Source organism: Alosa sapidissima, chromosome 2 (assembly GCF_018492685.1).
Source record: "Alosa sapidissima isolate fAloSap1 chromosome 2, fAloSap1.pri, whole genome shotgun sequence".
In the NCBI taxonomy this organism is placed as follows: domain Eukaryota; kingdom Metazoa; phylum Chordata; class Actinopteri; order Clupeiformes; family Clupeidae; genus Alosa; species Alosa sapidissima.
In genome coordinates this window covers 28,616,316-28,634,131 of record NC_055958.1, presented here as the reverse complement: position 1 = coordinate 28,634,131, position 17,816 = coordinate 28,616,316, and the positions used below count along the sequence as shown (strand labels likewise).

At 39.2% G+C, this 17,816-nt stretch overlaps 1 protein-coding gene and 1 long non-coding RNA gene across 7 annotated transcripts in view; one reads left to right on the top strand and one right to left on the bottom strand.

Moving 5' to 3' along the window:
- The first annotated feature begins 1,655 nt into the window (after positions 1–1,655).
- On the top strand, positions 1,656–9,981 carry LOC121701218 (neurofilament medium polypeptide-like). Of its 3 annotated transcripts, XM_042084106.1 has the most exons (8): positions 1,656–1,695; positions 2,466–2,631; positions 2,782–2,839; positions 2,995–3,200; positions 7,411–7,453; positions 8,530–8,597; positions 9,540–9,583; positions 9,825–9,981. In XM_042084106.1, exons 4-8 carry the CDS (start codon positions 2,997–2,999, stop codon positions 9,880–9,882), a joined length of 417 nt encoding a protein of 138 aa, XP_041940040.1. In that variant the 5' UTR covers positions 1,656–1,695; positions 2,466–2,631; positions 2,782–2,839; positions 2,995–2,996; the 3' UTR covers positions 9,883–9,981. The 3 variants fall into 3 exon arrangements, 2 of the variants coding, with proteins under 2 accessions (XP_041940040.1, XP_041940041.1); XM_042084107.1 differs by lacking the exons at positions 1,656–1,695; positions 8,530–8,597 and having other exon boundaries at positions 2,068–2,631; XR_006027684.1 differs by lacking the exons at positions 1,656–1,695; positions 7,411–7,453; positions 8,530–8,597 and having other exon boundaries at positions 2,068–2,631.
- A 3,407-nt stretch (positions 9,982–13,388) lies between these two features.
- Positions 13,389–17,816, bottom strand: part of LOC121701249 — a 4,647-nt gene continuing 219 nt past the window's right edge. The window contains exons 2-7 of one of the 4 annotated variants that reach the window (XR_006027713.1): positions 16,555–16,680; positions 16,107–16,157; positions 14,021–14,112; positions 13,825–13,918; positions 13,621–13,703; positions 13,389–13,498 (exon numbers count right to left, since the gene is read on the bottom strand). This is a non-coding gene — a long non-coding RNA (uncharacterized LOC121701249). Of the gene's footprint in view, positions 13,505–13,620; positions 13,704–13,824; positions 13,919–14,020; positions 14,113–16,106; positions 16,158–16,554; positions 16,681–17,816 lie in introns of all 4 variants that reach the window. The other 3 variants (XR_006027695.1, XR_006027701.1, XR_006027707.1) reach the window with 3 other exon arrangements.

Genomic DNA, 17,816 nt, shown 5'->3' with positions numbered 1-17,816 from the left:
TGACCTTTCATCAATCCAGTTGCAATGGATGAACTGTGATGAACTGCCCTACTTGTGATTGTTTAGAGATTTTAAAGGTTTAATAACAATGCTACATCTTCTTTGGCTATTCTACAATCTATTCACCTTTTCAGCACCAGTAGGCTACTTTCTGTGCAGCCGCACACACACACTCAGGCATACCAAACAAGCATACACAAAAGTTTCAAGAGTGGGGGATGGAGTAAAATATGGAGACAAATTGAAGTGTGATTTATATTCGCGGAACGGATGTACAGGACTGAGCGGCGGTCATATTTTGTACCGCTATGTGGTACATCTAGTTATTTCAATTCAATGATCAAGATGTACTTCCCCAACCGCCATGCTGTCTTCTGATTACCATTTGTTCTGTCGACTAGGCCTACTCATGAACGCTAAATTCAAGACTTCCTCAGTGGTTCCATGTGGGTGCAATAAGTTGCACAGTGCTCTCTTGTTCCTGTGATAGTTTACAGTGTTTTTAAAAGGCGTCTAAAGGCACATTTGCTCAACATGCACTTAGTTCATTAAACAGTAAAGCACTATAACTTATTATATCATTGATTAAATGGGCATTTGTTTATTAGCCTATTGCTATTGTCCTAATTACAGTCTGACCAATATCTTCATTTGTTACCTGTTCAATTTAAGTGTTATATTGTTATCTATTTATGTTGCTTTGAACAGCAAAGATTAGGATAACGAGCCTCCTTCTGCCAAGCAGGTAGGCCTACAGGGCGTTGCCTAGCAACAAGGGTCAGTAGTACACGTTTTTCGATATTTTGTGGAATTATAGGCTACTTATTTTCATTGAATGCCAATGTCGTGAGTCATGTACAACGTGATCTCACGAGATGGCGTAAAATAGCACGCCACTTTTAAAACAATTTAGCTACGCCTTTCAGTCTTTTCACGCCCATTGTGTATCAATGACAGCCTGTTACCGTGTCATTTGACGAACTAGTAAAAAAATATCAACCCAGCTTCCATTCAGCTTGAAGGGAAATTTCAAGGTAAGACGTCAATCGTTTGTAATGATTACAATTACATTGTACTAGCCTATATTTCATCATATTTCCATTTTCTCCCCCATAATTTTGCAAAATTGTAAGATTAGTATCGTTAGGTTTGTTAATACTGTCGTTAGGTTTGTTAGCCTCTAGTATTCATTATATACTATTCGTTGTTTGGTGTATCAGCTAAAGTTAGGAAACTTAACTGTTAGCCTATTAATGCTTGCTTGCAAATAACCTAACGATACCCTACAACACACATAATTAGTAATGTTGAAGTTGTTGAATAGCATGATCTATATAGGCTAATCTATAGATTGTATACATATCCTAATAAAGTGCCATTATAGGCGGTAGGTTAAGGTGTTGTAATAGTAACTTTGTTAGCAATACCCATGGTAAGGCTATTAGATAGCATGCTTTTTAGCATGCTTGTCCAAAATAGGCAGTAATACAATAATAACGTTTTCCTGATGTCCCAATTCAACTTAATTAATAGCAGCTGTTAATTGGGACCCCCCCCCAATTACACTCAAAGATCAACTAGCTCTGCTGGTGGGAAACGCATGGGACTCATAGCGCTGCCGCTGTCCTATTGCGTGCAGAGGGAATTTGAAAGACAACTGATTTATCCCGCCCCTCGGACTGAGCACTGTGAACGGTGAGTGCCCAGACCCTACATTTTAATGTCAGGCTAACACTTATACATATCAGTACCAATATTCCTACTGCTCTTATAATGTTATGCCATCACACTGTAGACTATACTCCATAGTCAACTGTACTATCTATACTGTTATTACTGCATAGACACTTATGTTACTACTGCTATAATATTACTGTTAATATACTGCACATACATACCAATGCCCCCCAACACCCTCACACACATTTTATGAGCATAAAGCACACCAGGAGCACACACACATGATGGGTTGTTGGCAGCCATTGGGGCTATGTGCCTTGCTCAAAGGCATCTCAGCTGTGGTGCAGTGAGAGTGCTTTTCAGTCACTTCCCCCACATTTTTTACACCAGGAATTGACTGAACCCCCACCCTCTAATTTCAATGGTTTACTTATCTGGGTGGTTCTAAAAATGGCAAGCCCTGTAAAAAGTTATATTAATATAAAGAGAATGAACCATATTGTGGTGTGGTGGTGAATTAGCCAATGTACTATATTATGGTGTGGTTTATGATTATGGCCACGTAAAGCAAACACTTTGACCTGCATTCAACTGATATGTGCCCATGGTTTACAGCTAAGTTGCAGAGCAGGAAGAAAACCATGCTGGTTATTCCTTTCACACAGACACTCTCATGACAACTGTCATGTTTTCAACTTGCTGAAAATCACACATCACATCACATTGCCTCCTAATCATTTGTTATTGTGCTTTATGAAACAACTGTTTGTCTTGCAACTCTTCAGGTGAAAAAACTGAAGACCCTGGGGATGAGGCCCCTACTTCTCACCGGGGCCTATTCGAATACTAGCCAGGTCTGGGGGACAGAATGTGTGTTCCCCTATGACCTCCCAGACCTGGCTAAGAACATTATTAAACAGATTCAGTTTCTGTATAGAAACCTGTTAGAGGGTATGTTTTTTTTTTATCTGTCACTTGTCCAACATTTATCAGCACACCCTAGCTTTACATATTGTTTTTTTCTTGGCGATCAATAAAGTATCTATCTATCTATCTATCTATCTATCTATCTATCTATCTATCTTCTTTAAAATATGAAAGGATGGACTCCACCAGGAGAGGAACCAGCAAAAAAAAAAAAGAAAAAAAACAGACAGACGTAAGAAAATGTATTTTGTATACATTTTGTGTAATAATTAACTGTTAATTAGGTGCTCAAATACATTCTGTGTATTTTAACACAAGAAACAATGTTTAATAGATACTGTGGCAAACAAACATTGACTTAACATCATTGTAATTTATTTCAATAAGAGATGGGAGAGAGAGGGGCTGTGACAGGTGAGGAGGCAGCCGAGGAGAGTGCCGTGGAGGCAGAGGAAGTAGCCATGGATGCAGGGGAGCCAGAGGGGGCAGGAGAGCGAGAGGAGGCAGAGGAGAGAGAGGAGGCAGAAGAGAGAGAGGAGAGTGCCGTGGAGGCAGCCATGGAGGCAGGAGAGGAAGGGGCTGCAACTGCCACGGTAGTAATCATCACTATGACATTGTATGATGTGAAAGACCTTATGTAATCCAAAATTACTTTAAGTGGTGTTACAGTTTTTACAGTTTTTCTCAGTCACTTTGGTGCATTTCTCAGGTTGGAAATTGAATTGAATTCTCAAAACTATTAGTTCAACCATCACATCATGTCGTCACATGTGTACATCGTAACGCTAAGTGAGCACCCAGTATGTCTTCAGCATGGTATCAAAATCTGTTTGAAGATAGACCACTTGGGAAAAGAGATGGGTGGGGACCAAACAACATTTTTCTGTAAAAGTCTAGTGGGGCTACCAAGTTTCATATGCCCTGTTGTTCAGGGCCCGTATTCACAAAGCATTTTATCTTACAACTAGGAGTACTCCTAAATCACAATAAAAGATTTTAGCTAGTTTTCTCAAAGCCTTTCAAACCTACTCTTAGTATGGCCTGGAAAATCCAGACCCTGATAATCTAGAAAGATTGAGGGTCTGGCAAAGAGCAATGTAATGGCCCAACTCGAGGAGCGGCAACAAGCATGCATTTAAAAATCTCACTGCACGTAATTGGATAACACTAGACCATGTTTATGTTACATTGGTGCCGTGACCCGGATCGGGAGTGAGGTTTAGGTGGGTGAGTGTAACGGATGCCAGCTAGCTTAGCTGTGCTTGTGGAACGTTGGTAAACCTCACTCCCCGACGCCTCAAGAGTGCTGCTGGCAACTCAATTGTTAGCACGTTCGCCTCCCGATCCGAGGTACTGCTGTTCATGGGTTCGAGTCTGGGCGTGTGCAGGACTGAATCGCGCAGGTTCAACACAACGCAGGTTACATTTACTCTGAATGATTTCGGACTTTGACGCAATCGGATAACACTACGACCAATGTGTACTGTCCTCCAACGTTGCAGCGCTGTCATCAGTTTAGCTGGTTCCCCGGAATGCAAGGGGGAAAAGTGACGTGCATCATTGCTCTTTGCCAGAGTGTCTCGCAGAGACAATTCCATTGTGCTCTTCCGAGAACTCTGGATTTCCGGGGTACTCTTAGTAAGGAAAAACGACAACTCTTAAACTAAGAGTGAGTCTTCGTTGCTATGGATGATGTCATTACTCATGCATAAGCTTGACTGAAGTGACCACCTATCAAACCAATTAAGGTGGTCACTTCAGTCAAGCTCGTGCATGAGTAATGACGTCATCCATAGCAGCGAAGACTGGTCGGCTATTCCACGTGACAGAACAACTCTATATTTGTTATAGCCTGGCTAGCGCCACCACTTCTCAATGAGACGTGGTCTGGGAACCAAACGTTCATTTTTTCGTATTTGAAAAAAATGCCCAGATCCGTTTATTGGGTGCCACGGATGTCTATCAAATGCGTCTGTGCATAGCTCATCATCGTCTTGCTTTCCCCCCTGTTCTGTGATTGGTTCCCTATCTCAGGCGAAAATTTGCTCCATGGTCTCCAGGCTGCCTTAGCAGCGTGAATCAAATCGCGCGCAAGGCAGCATGGGAACACCCAGGCTATATTTGTTAGGGATGTCACACATGAAACAATGCTGCAGAAACACGAAAAAATGACTTTGATATGAGTAGGCTATCATATGAGTTCCTGTTGATATGTAGTGCATGATGGAAATAATTTAAAGGAATCTAGTAGCAGTCTTGTAAATAGTGACCCTGCATGATCCCTAGTTGTTGCAAAATCATAGTCTGTGACTCAACAACTCTATCAGTAGTCTTTAGATGGGAGAAGGTCTGAGACTAGTCTTTCAAAAATCTTTTCCAAATCTTTGCTAAGTCTGTCAGTGTAAGGAGGGCTTTAAGAGTACTCTTAGTGGTAAGATAAAAGGCTTTGTGAATACGGCACCTGCATGGTTCAGCACAACACCATGGTTCACCTGCAAAAGCTTATATCTCTCCCAAAACAGTTCACTCGTGTCAAAACTAGGGCTGTCAAAATAACTGATTAATTTTGATTAATTAATTTGAGAAAAAATAACTGATTAAAAAAAAATAACGCAGATTAATCAATTCCGTATGACCTTTGACCCTGAGCCAGTGTAGTCAGTAACCATTAGACTGTAAAATGAAGGAGAGAGAAGAAAATGTGCTGACTAGATCATTGATTGGAACATTTACTTTTAAACAACGGCCTGATGGTGTTGATAAAAATAAAGTGTTGATTAAAATAAAGTCCTCTGCAATGTCTGCAGCAAGGAATTTGCATATCACCGGAGTTCATCAACTTTAAAGTCGCACATCAATGCAAAGAAATAGTGTTGACATTAAGGGAAGTGTTCATTTATTTTCATTGTGTCCCCTAGGATATGTGTCTATATCTGTTTTTATGTGTGGCCTGAAATACCTTGTATGTGAAAAACAACTTCTTCCCGAAGCACTTTTGAATTTATTTCCTCAGCATATTAGATCATATCATAGATTATTATGGCCATTATTAAAATAATAATAAAAGAGTTTTTGAACTTTAATGTCACTAATGCTGATTATTCAATGATTTATTTGAATTTAAAATACTTTCACAACAAAAATGATATATGCGATTAATTTAGATTAATTAATCACAGAGTATGTCATTAATTAGATTATTTTTTTTAATTGATTGACAGCTTTAGTCAAAACTAAATGTCTTTCTCATATAAATAGTCATTGCCCCCGCCCCCAAAATGTATCGCCCTTTTGGTATTGTGTAAGCACTGCAAGTCAAAATGTTTAGATGTTTTGTCACTATGGCAGAGGACCATTGAAAAATTCCTCATGTCCACCTCTCAGTCTTAGCCCAGTCCTTCATTGACAATGGTTACTGTAGTCATTTCTTGTCTAGCTACCACAATATAATTGTGTATAAAAACGGAAAAAGACAAAAAAAATAAGATTTTACGGTAAGAGTAGAGAAATGAGGAACTGCTTTTTTGATGTGCACAAGTGACACAATGATGTGAAGATTGAACAGTTAGTTTTGAGAATTTCAATTCTGATCTGAGAAATATACCAAAGCGAAACTGTAAAAAGAAAATGTAGTGCAATATAGTGCAATATAAACACATAAACAAAAAACAAGGAAAATTATATGTAGCCTACAGTGCTGTATAAAAAGATATATATATATATATATATATATATATATATATATATATATATGTGTGTGTGGTATTCATTGTATTATGTTCTTGGCTAATTTTGACAATTGATCAGAATATTGTGCATGTCATAACTTGTACAATCAAATTATGCTGATATGATTTGGAGAGAACAATCATTAGACTGAGAATCAACAATCAGTTTAGACCAACAAGATCTATTCACTTTGAAATTGTGCTATATGGAGGCTACCTGTCATTAATCATTTGCAAAGATATACTGAGACATTGAGACATGTACTAAGAGTAAGACATTTGCAATTTGAAGAAATGAATGAGAAATTCAATTTTGTTATGAACAATTGCCAATTAGTTTGGAGGTTTGTCTGTGTTATTTTGACAATGTAATTTCTGTATCAAGAAATGAGCCAAACCAATGGAGAAAAACTAATATGTGTATTAGTTAGTATTAATTGGAAAGACGTGCAAAAGAGGTGAATTACCTGGTTTCATTAACTGACTACACTACGATACGAAGATTGGTTTGTCTGCCTTATTTCACAAGCTATATGTTGGTCATGCATTTGAAATACTATTATTTCAATCTGTTTATCATGGTTGGAAATAATGTAGCTTAATTGATGTTGTTTACACGTTTTTGTAGAATATGTTTTAGAATAAGTGACGATAGCCTACTTTGGAGTACACTCCTGTCTGCTTGTATGTTCTCATCTACTCCTCATATACCTAATTCTTTCCAAATCAAGCACTTAATGTATGAACGGAAGACTAAGTAAACTAAGATGGACTAAGTGGACTAAGATTGAATAGATCGAACAGAAATTACACAACTAGGCTTATGTGATTTAAGTTTAGATACCGTACCATAGCCTAAGGGGCCTTAGGAGTTTTAGCAATTTAGGAGTACTGTTAGCAGTAAGATAAAATGACTTACTGAACGTGGCATATGAACAGCTGCAAGCAGGCTATTACACAACACCTACTTCACAGCCCAGCCATGACTTGCTCCCAAAATGTATAGGCTAAGACTTTTACATTTAACATTTTTTGCTGATGTGTCTCTCATAGTTGACTGTCCTTTGTCTTCTAGGTCCACCAGTTACTTATTGTTGGCCAGAGACACATGAAATCAAGTGTGTATACTTTTTTGTACATATTTATCTACAGACATTCTCTTTAAAAGCAAGGGGTTCATAAGGGCTTCATTTGCCCTGTAATGAGTCATTTAACCATATACCGACTTACGAAGATGAGTACAGTAATTAACACGAAAACGTTGCCTGGTGTCCCTTTAAAGGAGAATTCCGGTGTGATATTGACCTAAAGTGTATTGAAACATGATACCGAGTGTGAACGTATGTCTCATAGCCCATCTCGGCTTGTCCCCTGCACTCCAAAATCTGGCGCTAGTTAGCCGATGCTACCAACAGCTTTTTCAATAGTGGTGCTTCGGCATCGGGCTAGCCATGCAAATAAATCACTGTTTTACACCCATTTACGAGGCTCAATGTATCTCCACACTTCATTGGTAGACTTCCGAGGGCCCTGACATTTAAAACGAGACATTGAGAACTTTGAAAAAGCACTGGTAGTTTACTTACAAGACGATTTATACAGACAGTACCTTCACAAAGTTTAGCGTTTGCAGCCATCTTGAATTTAGTCACGATAAGTCGAGCAACGAGTAAGAATGAACAGGTATGATAAGGGATCAGATTCCAAAAATAATTCAGTGGAAATGCATGGATTCCAGTTGCTGCTACTGGAAGAAACTGGAATCCATGCATTTCCACTGAATTATTTTTATCTATGAGACATACGTTCACACTCGGTATCATGTTTCAATACACTTTAGGTCAATATCACACCGGAATTCTCCTTTAACATTAACATTTTTCATAACTCCATGTAGGACGTTTCTGTACATACATGTAAATGTAAGCACTGTGGCAGTAGTAATGCAATATTTAGAAAATGTAGGCTACTCTTGTACTCTTGATATTCAAGTACTTTTAAAAACAAGTACTTCAGTACTTTTACTTAAGTAGAGATCTGACTGTTGTACTTTTACTTGTACTTGAGTAAAATTTAGCAAAGGGTATCTGTACTTTTACTCAAGTAATGAAGCTGTGTACTCTGTCCGCCTCTGTCTCTACATGTAGCTACAATGACACTTGTTAACACATATCTGTTTACTATTCATTTTCAGAGTGCAATGTCCATACCAAATTGTACGTTTTTCCAATCAAAAAACTGGGCAAAGAAAGGACTAGAAAGGTTAGTTTACAAGCAGAATAAGGGGACTTCAGATCACCTAAAATGGAAATGCAAAGCAACTCAACTTCTACTAGAGTATACAGACATTAGCCCAGACTACACAAGCTATTCCGACGTACTAGGGATGGCCAAGAAATGACAAAAAAGTCGCACTATCTCATCATTAGGTACATTCGGACCCAATGGTTCTAAGAACATAGTTGCACTTATTACTAACTGGATAATTAGAAATGATTTCCTCCTGGTAGCTGATGAAACAAAGCATATGCCATAGTCTGACATGTGTAAACCAGTGGTGTAGATGACGCCGCAGGTTTTTATTTAAAAGAGAGAATGGCTACTAAAATATAATAAATATTATTTTATTGCATTTGTATTAGTTGTTAAGAGTAGAAACATATTTGGTTGGTCTTAACGTAAGTTTACAACCGGGAGTAAAAGAAAAAATATTTGGGTCGTATTTTCAAGGATGGCCCTAGTAGCCCAATCATTACATGAACATGAATGAATGAAACGGACAGCATTTAGTTACTAGCTACTGAAGTGTATTGACTAGAAGTGCATGGTATACCAAGGCATAGAAAAAGAATCAGCATTGTTAATAAAATATGTTCTCAAATTTAAGCAGAAGCTGCATTATTTTTACAGATATTTTTAAATGCTGCTTTGGCATGCACATCAGTCAAGATAAAAGACTCCACCCCAAAGTATGGGCACAAACAGTTATAGGAACATATAGCGGTCAGAGGAACTCTTTAATTCCCCAGTTCCATGCTGTCCGAATGCACAAAAATGGGTTCTAGGAACTGTCAAGTTCCTACAATGTGAAAGGGCTTATTCAGTAGTGATGTAGTTTACACAAACAAGTCAGCAATTGCTATTGCTGAAGTGAAAAAGGCACCAAAGTGACTGACAAAAAGTATAATGTGTTTCTCTTCACAGGGAGTAGCAGAGGTCCAGGTATTTTGGAGTCCTTGTCCAGCATGGTGAGTTTTTATTTAATTAGAAAGGTGGAGCCTTTAACTGGAACATTGCATTTAAAAGCATTTGTAATGTCACCATATCCAAATGTGGTCTTTGTGATAACTTTCTTAATGAAAATAGAAAAACATGGCTTTGTTTCATTACATGGCTGTACTATTCATACTACACTCAGGTATGAGTTACTTACTTTCAAAGTGATTCTGTGTTGTCAATGTAACCTAATTGTGTTTAATTTTCTTTCAGTGGCAAAACCTGGCCCTCATCTTGGGAACCCACAGGACATGTGCAATTTAGAACATAGACACACATGCACACACACACTTGACCACAACAGGAGCTGGTGGTTCCACCATACACAGACACACAAACATACACATATTAATAAATTCTAGAAGCTACATTTATTGTCTTTTTGAATAATGCTTTTGGGAAATGTTATCCTGTTGTCCTAATGTATGTTACATGACATCTACAAGTGACAGGCTTTCAGAAAATATATGGTTTGGATAGGTGAAATTGCTTTGCCTTTAAATTGGAGCTCAAAATGTATCTATGTGTACCTCGTTCGCCAATATGCATAATAGAACCATGTATACATTTAGGTCCTCCAAAGTTTGCATGAAGGTGGGGTATGACCTAATGTATGTTAAATGGCCTCTACAAGTGACAGGCTTTCAGAAAATATATGGTTTGGATAGGTGAAATTGCTTTGCCATCATATGTGTGGCTTGAGGGGGCAGCCGTGGCCTACTGGTTAGGGCCTCAGGCGTGTAACCGAATGCCCACCTTGTTTGTCCACTTCCTGAAGAGGCTGAAGCATGCTGACCTTGACACCTTAGTTCTTGCTTCCATGTACAGCTGTGGTGTACTGTGGTGTACTGCAGCAAGTGGTTAAAACGGTACAGAGTATTGGCAGCAACCTACCCATTGTCAATAACCTTTACATCAGTAGATACAGATAAGGCTTTCTACAGGTATTTTGCATCATGAAGAATTCCACCCTACCTGCTAATGGACTGAATGCCCCTCCCTGTACAGAGTATCAGGACTAGAACCACCTGTCTAAGGAACAGTGAGGCTGATAAACTCACCACACATAAAGATAACTGTTACACTAACTGCTGCTATTAGCATGATATAAGTACCACACTGAGTTATTGCTGCTATTTTTCTATACTGTAGGCTTCAGCAATACTGCTATTTTTGCACTTAGATTAACATTTCTATAATCACATTAAAAACAAACTGATTACCGTTGTTTTTGCATTTAAAGGTGCCATGTGTAAGAATTGAGGTGAAAATGTCCAAAAAATGAGCTACACGCATCAAAAAAATGAGAAGAAATAAGGGAGATGATGACATTCAAAAAATGACAAGGTATAGTGCTGCAGAGATATCAACCTGAATTAGCATGCTAAATTACTAGCCACAGCCCGACAGGTGTCATAATACCAGTTTCGGCCATGGGAGGCGGTATGCGGGCAACATAACCACCAGCCAAACTGCAATACACGTTTCTCGGTTGTTACTCTAGGGTAGACCAACTCACTTTCTGGAGGTATACTGCCCCTATCTTGTATGTAATGTGGTGTATGAATTGATTTTTTTGGCTGACATTACACATGGCACCTTTAAGGGTGATTTTTTTTTAAATATCAGAATAAAATAATACAGAAAATATCTCAAATGTCTCACAGCAGCAGCAAACTAGTTTATTCCCCTAAATCAATTAGTGCCGCATGTTATTAGTTGAAAATTACGGTAACACTTTACTTGACGGGTGAGTTCATAACACATTCATAGCAGCTGTCATAAACTGCACATAAAGCATTCATGAACTTTTGTGCATCCAAAACTGTCAGAAAATGCAGCCGAATGGCTGTGTGGATGGTACTTTGCAGGGCTGTCGCATAGGTCAAAACTGACCAGCAGGGCAACTAATGATTAATTTCATTGTTAATTTATGATCAATTGATTCATCAATTGTCACAGCTCTACATAGTGGGAGGCATAGTGGTAGTAATCAAGAGATCAGACAGTGGCTGACAAAACAAACACAAAGATTTAGCACACTAAATAGTTGCTATAATATCATTATTGATTATGTTAAAGCAAGATATGGTAGTCATCACAATATGAAGATAGAGCTCATACAAGATTTTTTTTTTTTTTAGTAAAAAGTAAAAGTTATGACACCATCGCTCAGACCAGTACAAACACCTATACCCCTTAACAAAGAAGGTACAGAGAGAAGTACATACATAGTTCCCCAGAAGTGGTTGTGCCTTACCAAATAAAACTGACAAATTCACTGTAATTAATCTGTAATTAATGTTCTGTGTTGCCTTCTTGTGTATAATAAAGTGTATGTTTCCCACCTGCCATCTGTATTGCTCATATATATATGTATATTTACCAGGGATAACACCAGGATAACTGCATTTTCTGACAGTTTTGGATACACAAAAGTTCATGGATCAAACCAAGCACCTCATAACATCTATATTGTGCTTTTATCTGATATATGCAAGTGTTTTGATATGAAATAAACATGATTTGCATGACATCACCCTGCTGGTCAGTTTTGACAACCGCGACAGCCCTGCAAAGTACCATCCACACAGCCATTCGGCTGCAATTTCTGACAGTTTTGGATGCACACCAAGTTGGGTTGATGATGCCATCCCAAACCCTCAAAAGCTTCCTCTGCCTTTAAGTCCATGTGAAATGTTTTTTGCCAAAGTTGAAACCATTGCTTTACGTTCTCATCATGTCATGCTCATCCAAATGTAGGCTACGCATGGTCATATTTTGCCCAGTTGAGGAAAAATGAAAATATTCAGAGGATGAAATAAAATAGCATATGTTGTTCATCCGGATGTAAGGAAGCATCTCCAAGAATTTTAAATGCCCCAGGTACCCCTGTTACCTCAGTAGCGCCCCTCAAAGGTGTAAAAATGTAATATTTTGAGTTGCCAGAATTGTGGAACCACTGGTCAGATTTGTCTGAAATTTGGTATGCTTATTACTTAAGATATGTGTTATAAATAATGTTTCTGTCATTTGTGTACCTCATGTGCAAAAATGGGAAAATTACATTTATTTTAAAATATTACAAATGTTGCAAGCTTTTGACTTATAGTCAAGCAGGTGATACATTTTAATAATTCAACATGTTTCTCATGTTATGTATAAACATATTTTTGTAATTTTGAAATTATAGCTATTTCTGTAATTAGACTACATGCCCCATGATGTGTAGTGTTCATTTCAACACTGCTTTATAACAATGGTGCCGAATTTGTAGTTCATTAAAACGGTTTTGTATTAAAACATAAACAAAATATTGTTAGGATGCAAAAAACTGGCACAGACGACTTTTGCTGGGTATAATATGTATAGAAATACTTAAAGCAAGTTGGTACATGACTCACGACATTGGCATTCAATGAAAATAAGTAGCCTATAATTCCACAAAATATCGAAAAACGTGTACTACTGACCCTTGTTGCTAGGCAACGCCCTGTAGGCCTACCTGCTTGGCTGAAGAATAAGGAGGCTCGTTATCCTAATCTTTGCTGTTCAAAGCAACATAAATACATAACAATATAACACTTAAATTGAACAGGTAACAAATGAAGATGTTGGTCAGACTGTAATTAGGACAATAGCAATAGGCTAATAAACAAATGCCCATTCAATCAATGATATAATTGTCATACAAGTTATAGTGTTTTACTGCTTAACGGACTAAGTGCATGGAGGGGGTGAGGGGGGTGAGAGGCGCAGCAGGTGTTTCTGCTGCTGCTGGTGTTGCTGGTGCTGGTGAGGGGGGTGAGAGGCGCAGCAGGTGTTTCTGCTGCTGCTGGTGTTGCTGGTGCTGGTGAGGGGGGTGATGGTGGTGCCTCAACAGACTGCTGCAGCTCAACAGATTAAAGGAAAAGCGCATTATTGTTAGATATGTACAAATCTGTTTTAGTCTGTAAAACACACTGGTATGCAAAAGGTTTTAGACAGGTTCATACAATTGTATATATACCTGGAGATTGTAATACGTATTGTATGAGCGTACCACCTGCCTCAGCTTTTCAGCAGTGAAAGCTTTACGCCCTTCACCTTTTCCTTTAAAAAATTGTGTATCAAAATGACCATAGTGAGGAACAAAGTTAAAGTCAAATCATGTTGCAACAGCTGTGTGCATGCAGTTGAAACTGTAATAGCTGGTTATTCAATATTAACATACCGTCACTGACTGAGGCAAAGGGCAACTCCTCTGGGCCACCAAGGCGGCCTGTGTTGTGGCAGATATTCAGGCCGAGACAAACCCTGACTCAGTGCTGAGATACAGTAGAAGGGTGTTAAAGTGTAATCAGATTCAGTAGTCTGCATCATTTTGATCTTTAAATAAGGAAATTGAAAACATAGAATGCCAGTCATACCATGTTCTTTTATCAGACGGCCAATTGCCATCCGGCAATGTGTGCCACTGATATATCAGGGTCAATGTATGGCCTCTCACCCCCCAAAGCATCTGTAAGACAGTACGCTCAGTGTCATTAAAAACAAATGTTAAGGTTCCTTTTCTGAACTTCAAGAAAGGATTGACACAAAAACAAACCTTAACACCACTTTCATTTATACATACCACTTGACACACCCCTATTAGTGTACATGTTCAGCAGCTCAGCCTTCCTGTCCAAAAGGCCTCAAGATACTTTGGCACCCTAAATGAACCGTAACCGAACCCCCCCCCCCCCCCTTAAAATCCATTATAAATTAGGTTTGTGTTGCCATGTCAATACAATTTTTATCAAAACTCAGGGCCAGATTGTGACCATACTAAAAGAATTGTTTTTCCATTGAATGTCATCTTCGATAGATCTAATCTAGAGGCGATTGCTCTAAGACTACAGGGGAAGCGCAGCCTCCTCTAAAATATCACGGGAAATTGCATCAAATAACACTATAACATTAGCTTCTAGCCTACTATATTCCAACTAGAACATGCTGAAAAATTGTTCATCTTCATGGCTAGTTTGTTCAGCAGTAAGGTTTTGCCGGTCATTTATCGTGATTTCGCACCCATAATACATTGCTGTGACGACACAATCCATCAAAAAACCATGCAAAAAACCCATAGACGCTCGGCTTCACTGGACTTTTAATGGCACTACAGAGTGGGCTGATCTCAGTGCAGAAAAGCTACACGTTTATTGGACAAGCGCAGTGGGATGGCCCGGACGCCGAGCTTCTGTATGATGATTGGAGGAACCGTCATAGAGGCTGGACACCGTTAGGTAGCGTGCTATGTAACGGTGTAGGCTACATTATGCCATGTCTGCCATGCCAACTCTAGCCTACTGTTTGGCCTATTCTGGGTTTTGGGATAATCTTTGCCCTCAAAGAACAATATAGCACCTTAATAATATTAATTTAATAATTGACCATTTTTATCAGAGCTTCCCCTGTTCCAAAAAGCAGCAATCGCCACTGATCTAATCATTGAAATGTTGTTGAATAAATATTACATATACCTGTGAAATTGAAGGTGGGTGACTCACTGCTTAAGTCAACCCATACGGCAAAAGCCAGCCTCACCACTGCACCAATTCTTCATCTGAAAACAATATAAAAAAGATTATACTTTCCCTCTCTTTTAAAAGCAGCCTCCCTCCCTTTCTTTCTTAGCCTGGGTGTTCCCATGCTGCCTTGCGCGCAATTTGATTCACGCTGCTAAGGCAGCCTGGAGACCATGGAGCAAATTTTCGCCTGAGATAGGGAACCAATCACAGAACAGGGGGGAAAGCAAGACGATGATGAGCTATGCACAGACGCATTTGATAGACATCCGTGGCACCCAATAAACGGATCTGGGCATTTTTTTCAAATACGAGAAAATGAACATTTGGTTCCCAGACCACGTCTCATTGAGAAGTGGTGGCGCTAGCCAGGCTATTTCTTTCTTCACTGTACCCAATATTAGCGGGTGCACATCTTTACCGTCTAGCTCTCCAAAGTCACCAACTTTAACATTACAGCTACACTGTCAGGCTAAAAAATACCCTGCCACTGATTGAACTCCACGAGGCCCGGCTGGCCCTCCTTCTCTTTTGCACCACCGTCCTCTGTCTCTTCAAACCTTTAATTATGAAGAAAATGATTTAATATTTAACATGAATTGAGACATGTCCCACTGTATATATTCTAAAAGCCTGACCTACTTTCCTGCAGACTTTTGCATATCATACGATCAGTTGTAGGTGTGATTTAACATACAATAGGACATGTCCCACTTTCCTGCAAACTTTGGAGGATATAAATCTATACATGGCTGATGTGATTTAAGCTATAATAAGTTATATTCCTCCCTTCTGTGTGATTAATAAAACCATATGCCAGGATGACATCACTGTTCAGAGTGACGTGACGAGCGCAGGTAGTTTTTAGTGCTTAATAAAACCATATGCCAGAATGAGATTAAGCAAACATAAGGGTGGAATATACTGTAGGTTAGACATGTCTCACCTTGACGAGGCAAAGGAGCAGCACTGCATACGAGAGATCCCTCTTGAACTTCTGCAGGATGTAAAGGTAAAACTGTGCTGGTGGTGTTGCTAGGGTAGATATGGTGGTTGCTATGCAAAATAACACGGTTGCTATGGTGGTTGTTAGGGTAAGCATGTTGGTTGCTATGGTGTTTGCTAGCTTGACATTATTCAAGTGGTTGCTAGGGTAATTAAGATGGTTGCTAGGGTGTTGCTAGGGTACATATGGTGGTTGCTATGCAAAATAACAAAGCAGTGGAATTGCTAACGTTTAGCCATTTTTACATTTTTAGCCAAAAAACACACTTATGTTGATCCGATAAGTATGAAATCAGAATATGTTGAACAACGGGACATCACAAACAAGCCAGGCTCAGTTTGGAGTCGGTGGATTATTCCCGGAAGAAGATAAACGGTTCGAAACGTACAAGGTTTCTCTCTTCTGGCGCGGTAACGCTAGGTGCTAGAGGGATGGGACCAAGAGGCACGGCACAGCCTTGAGGCCTCTGGCAACTGTTCCAAAGGTGGGATCTCTGAGACACCCACAAAAAAAACTGTGAAGGAAAAACATAAAAAAAGTTGACCACTCCCTCTTTAGAGGTGGAGTTTTGGGTGAAATTCAAGTCAGACCTTCAGCACATGACCCACATGGAGTGTGCAAAGTTTCATCCCTCTAGCTGTAACGCAAAGCATTGTGTCTCCATTTTTCAATTTTTAGCCAAAAAACACACATATGTTGGTCAGGTCAGTAATGGCGTTGCTATGGTGGTTACTCTGGTCATATTATGGTGGTTGCTAGGTTGTTGCTAGGGTAATTTGAATGGTTGCTATAGTGTTGCTAGGGTAGATATGGTGGTTGCTATGCAAAATAACATGGTTGCTATGGTGGTTGTTAGGGTAAGCATGTTGGTTGCTATGGTGGTTGCTAGCTTGAAGGTGGGCCATGTGTTAATGTATGTTAACTCACATGTATAAGTGACAGGCTTTCAGAAAAAATATGGTTTGCATGGCTGAAACTGCTTTGCCTTTATGTTGGAGCTCAAAAAAAAAATTGAGTGAGTGAGTTAACATACATTAGCACATGGTCCACCTTCCTGCAAACTTTGGAGGACATAAATGTATACATGGCTCTATTTTGTATATTGGCGAATGAATGGGGCATATGATTTTGAGCTCCAACACAAAGGCAAAGCAGTTGCAGCCATGAAAACTATGTATTTTCTGTCAGCTCATGAGAATACTTGAGATGTTTAAAATTGTCAGGGCTATGCACGATCTTAGCCTACTGTACAAAGGCCAATTTTGTCTTGTGGGTCTAATTTCTCATGGACGTTCACTACAATTTCCAAGTAGCTTTCCCAACACTGATGTTATGGTATCAATCTGAAAGGTAAAACCATCAAATTTTACTTAATGGCCTTGCCTAGCCTGGATTTGCCTAGCCTAGATTTTATTCACGCTGCTAGGCAGCCTGGATTCCATGGACCTAATTGTCACCTCAACGAAGGAACCAATCACAGAACGGAGGGGGACGATGACGACACACCGAAGCTGTTATGAGATGTACAAATGTATCAGCTGTACAATTGTTTAGAATATGGGCCTATGTACGCCATATAATAGGAAGGTGTGACATGTCTTAATTCATATTAATTGACATCTACAGGATAGGTGTAACAGCGTTGATTCC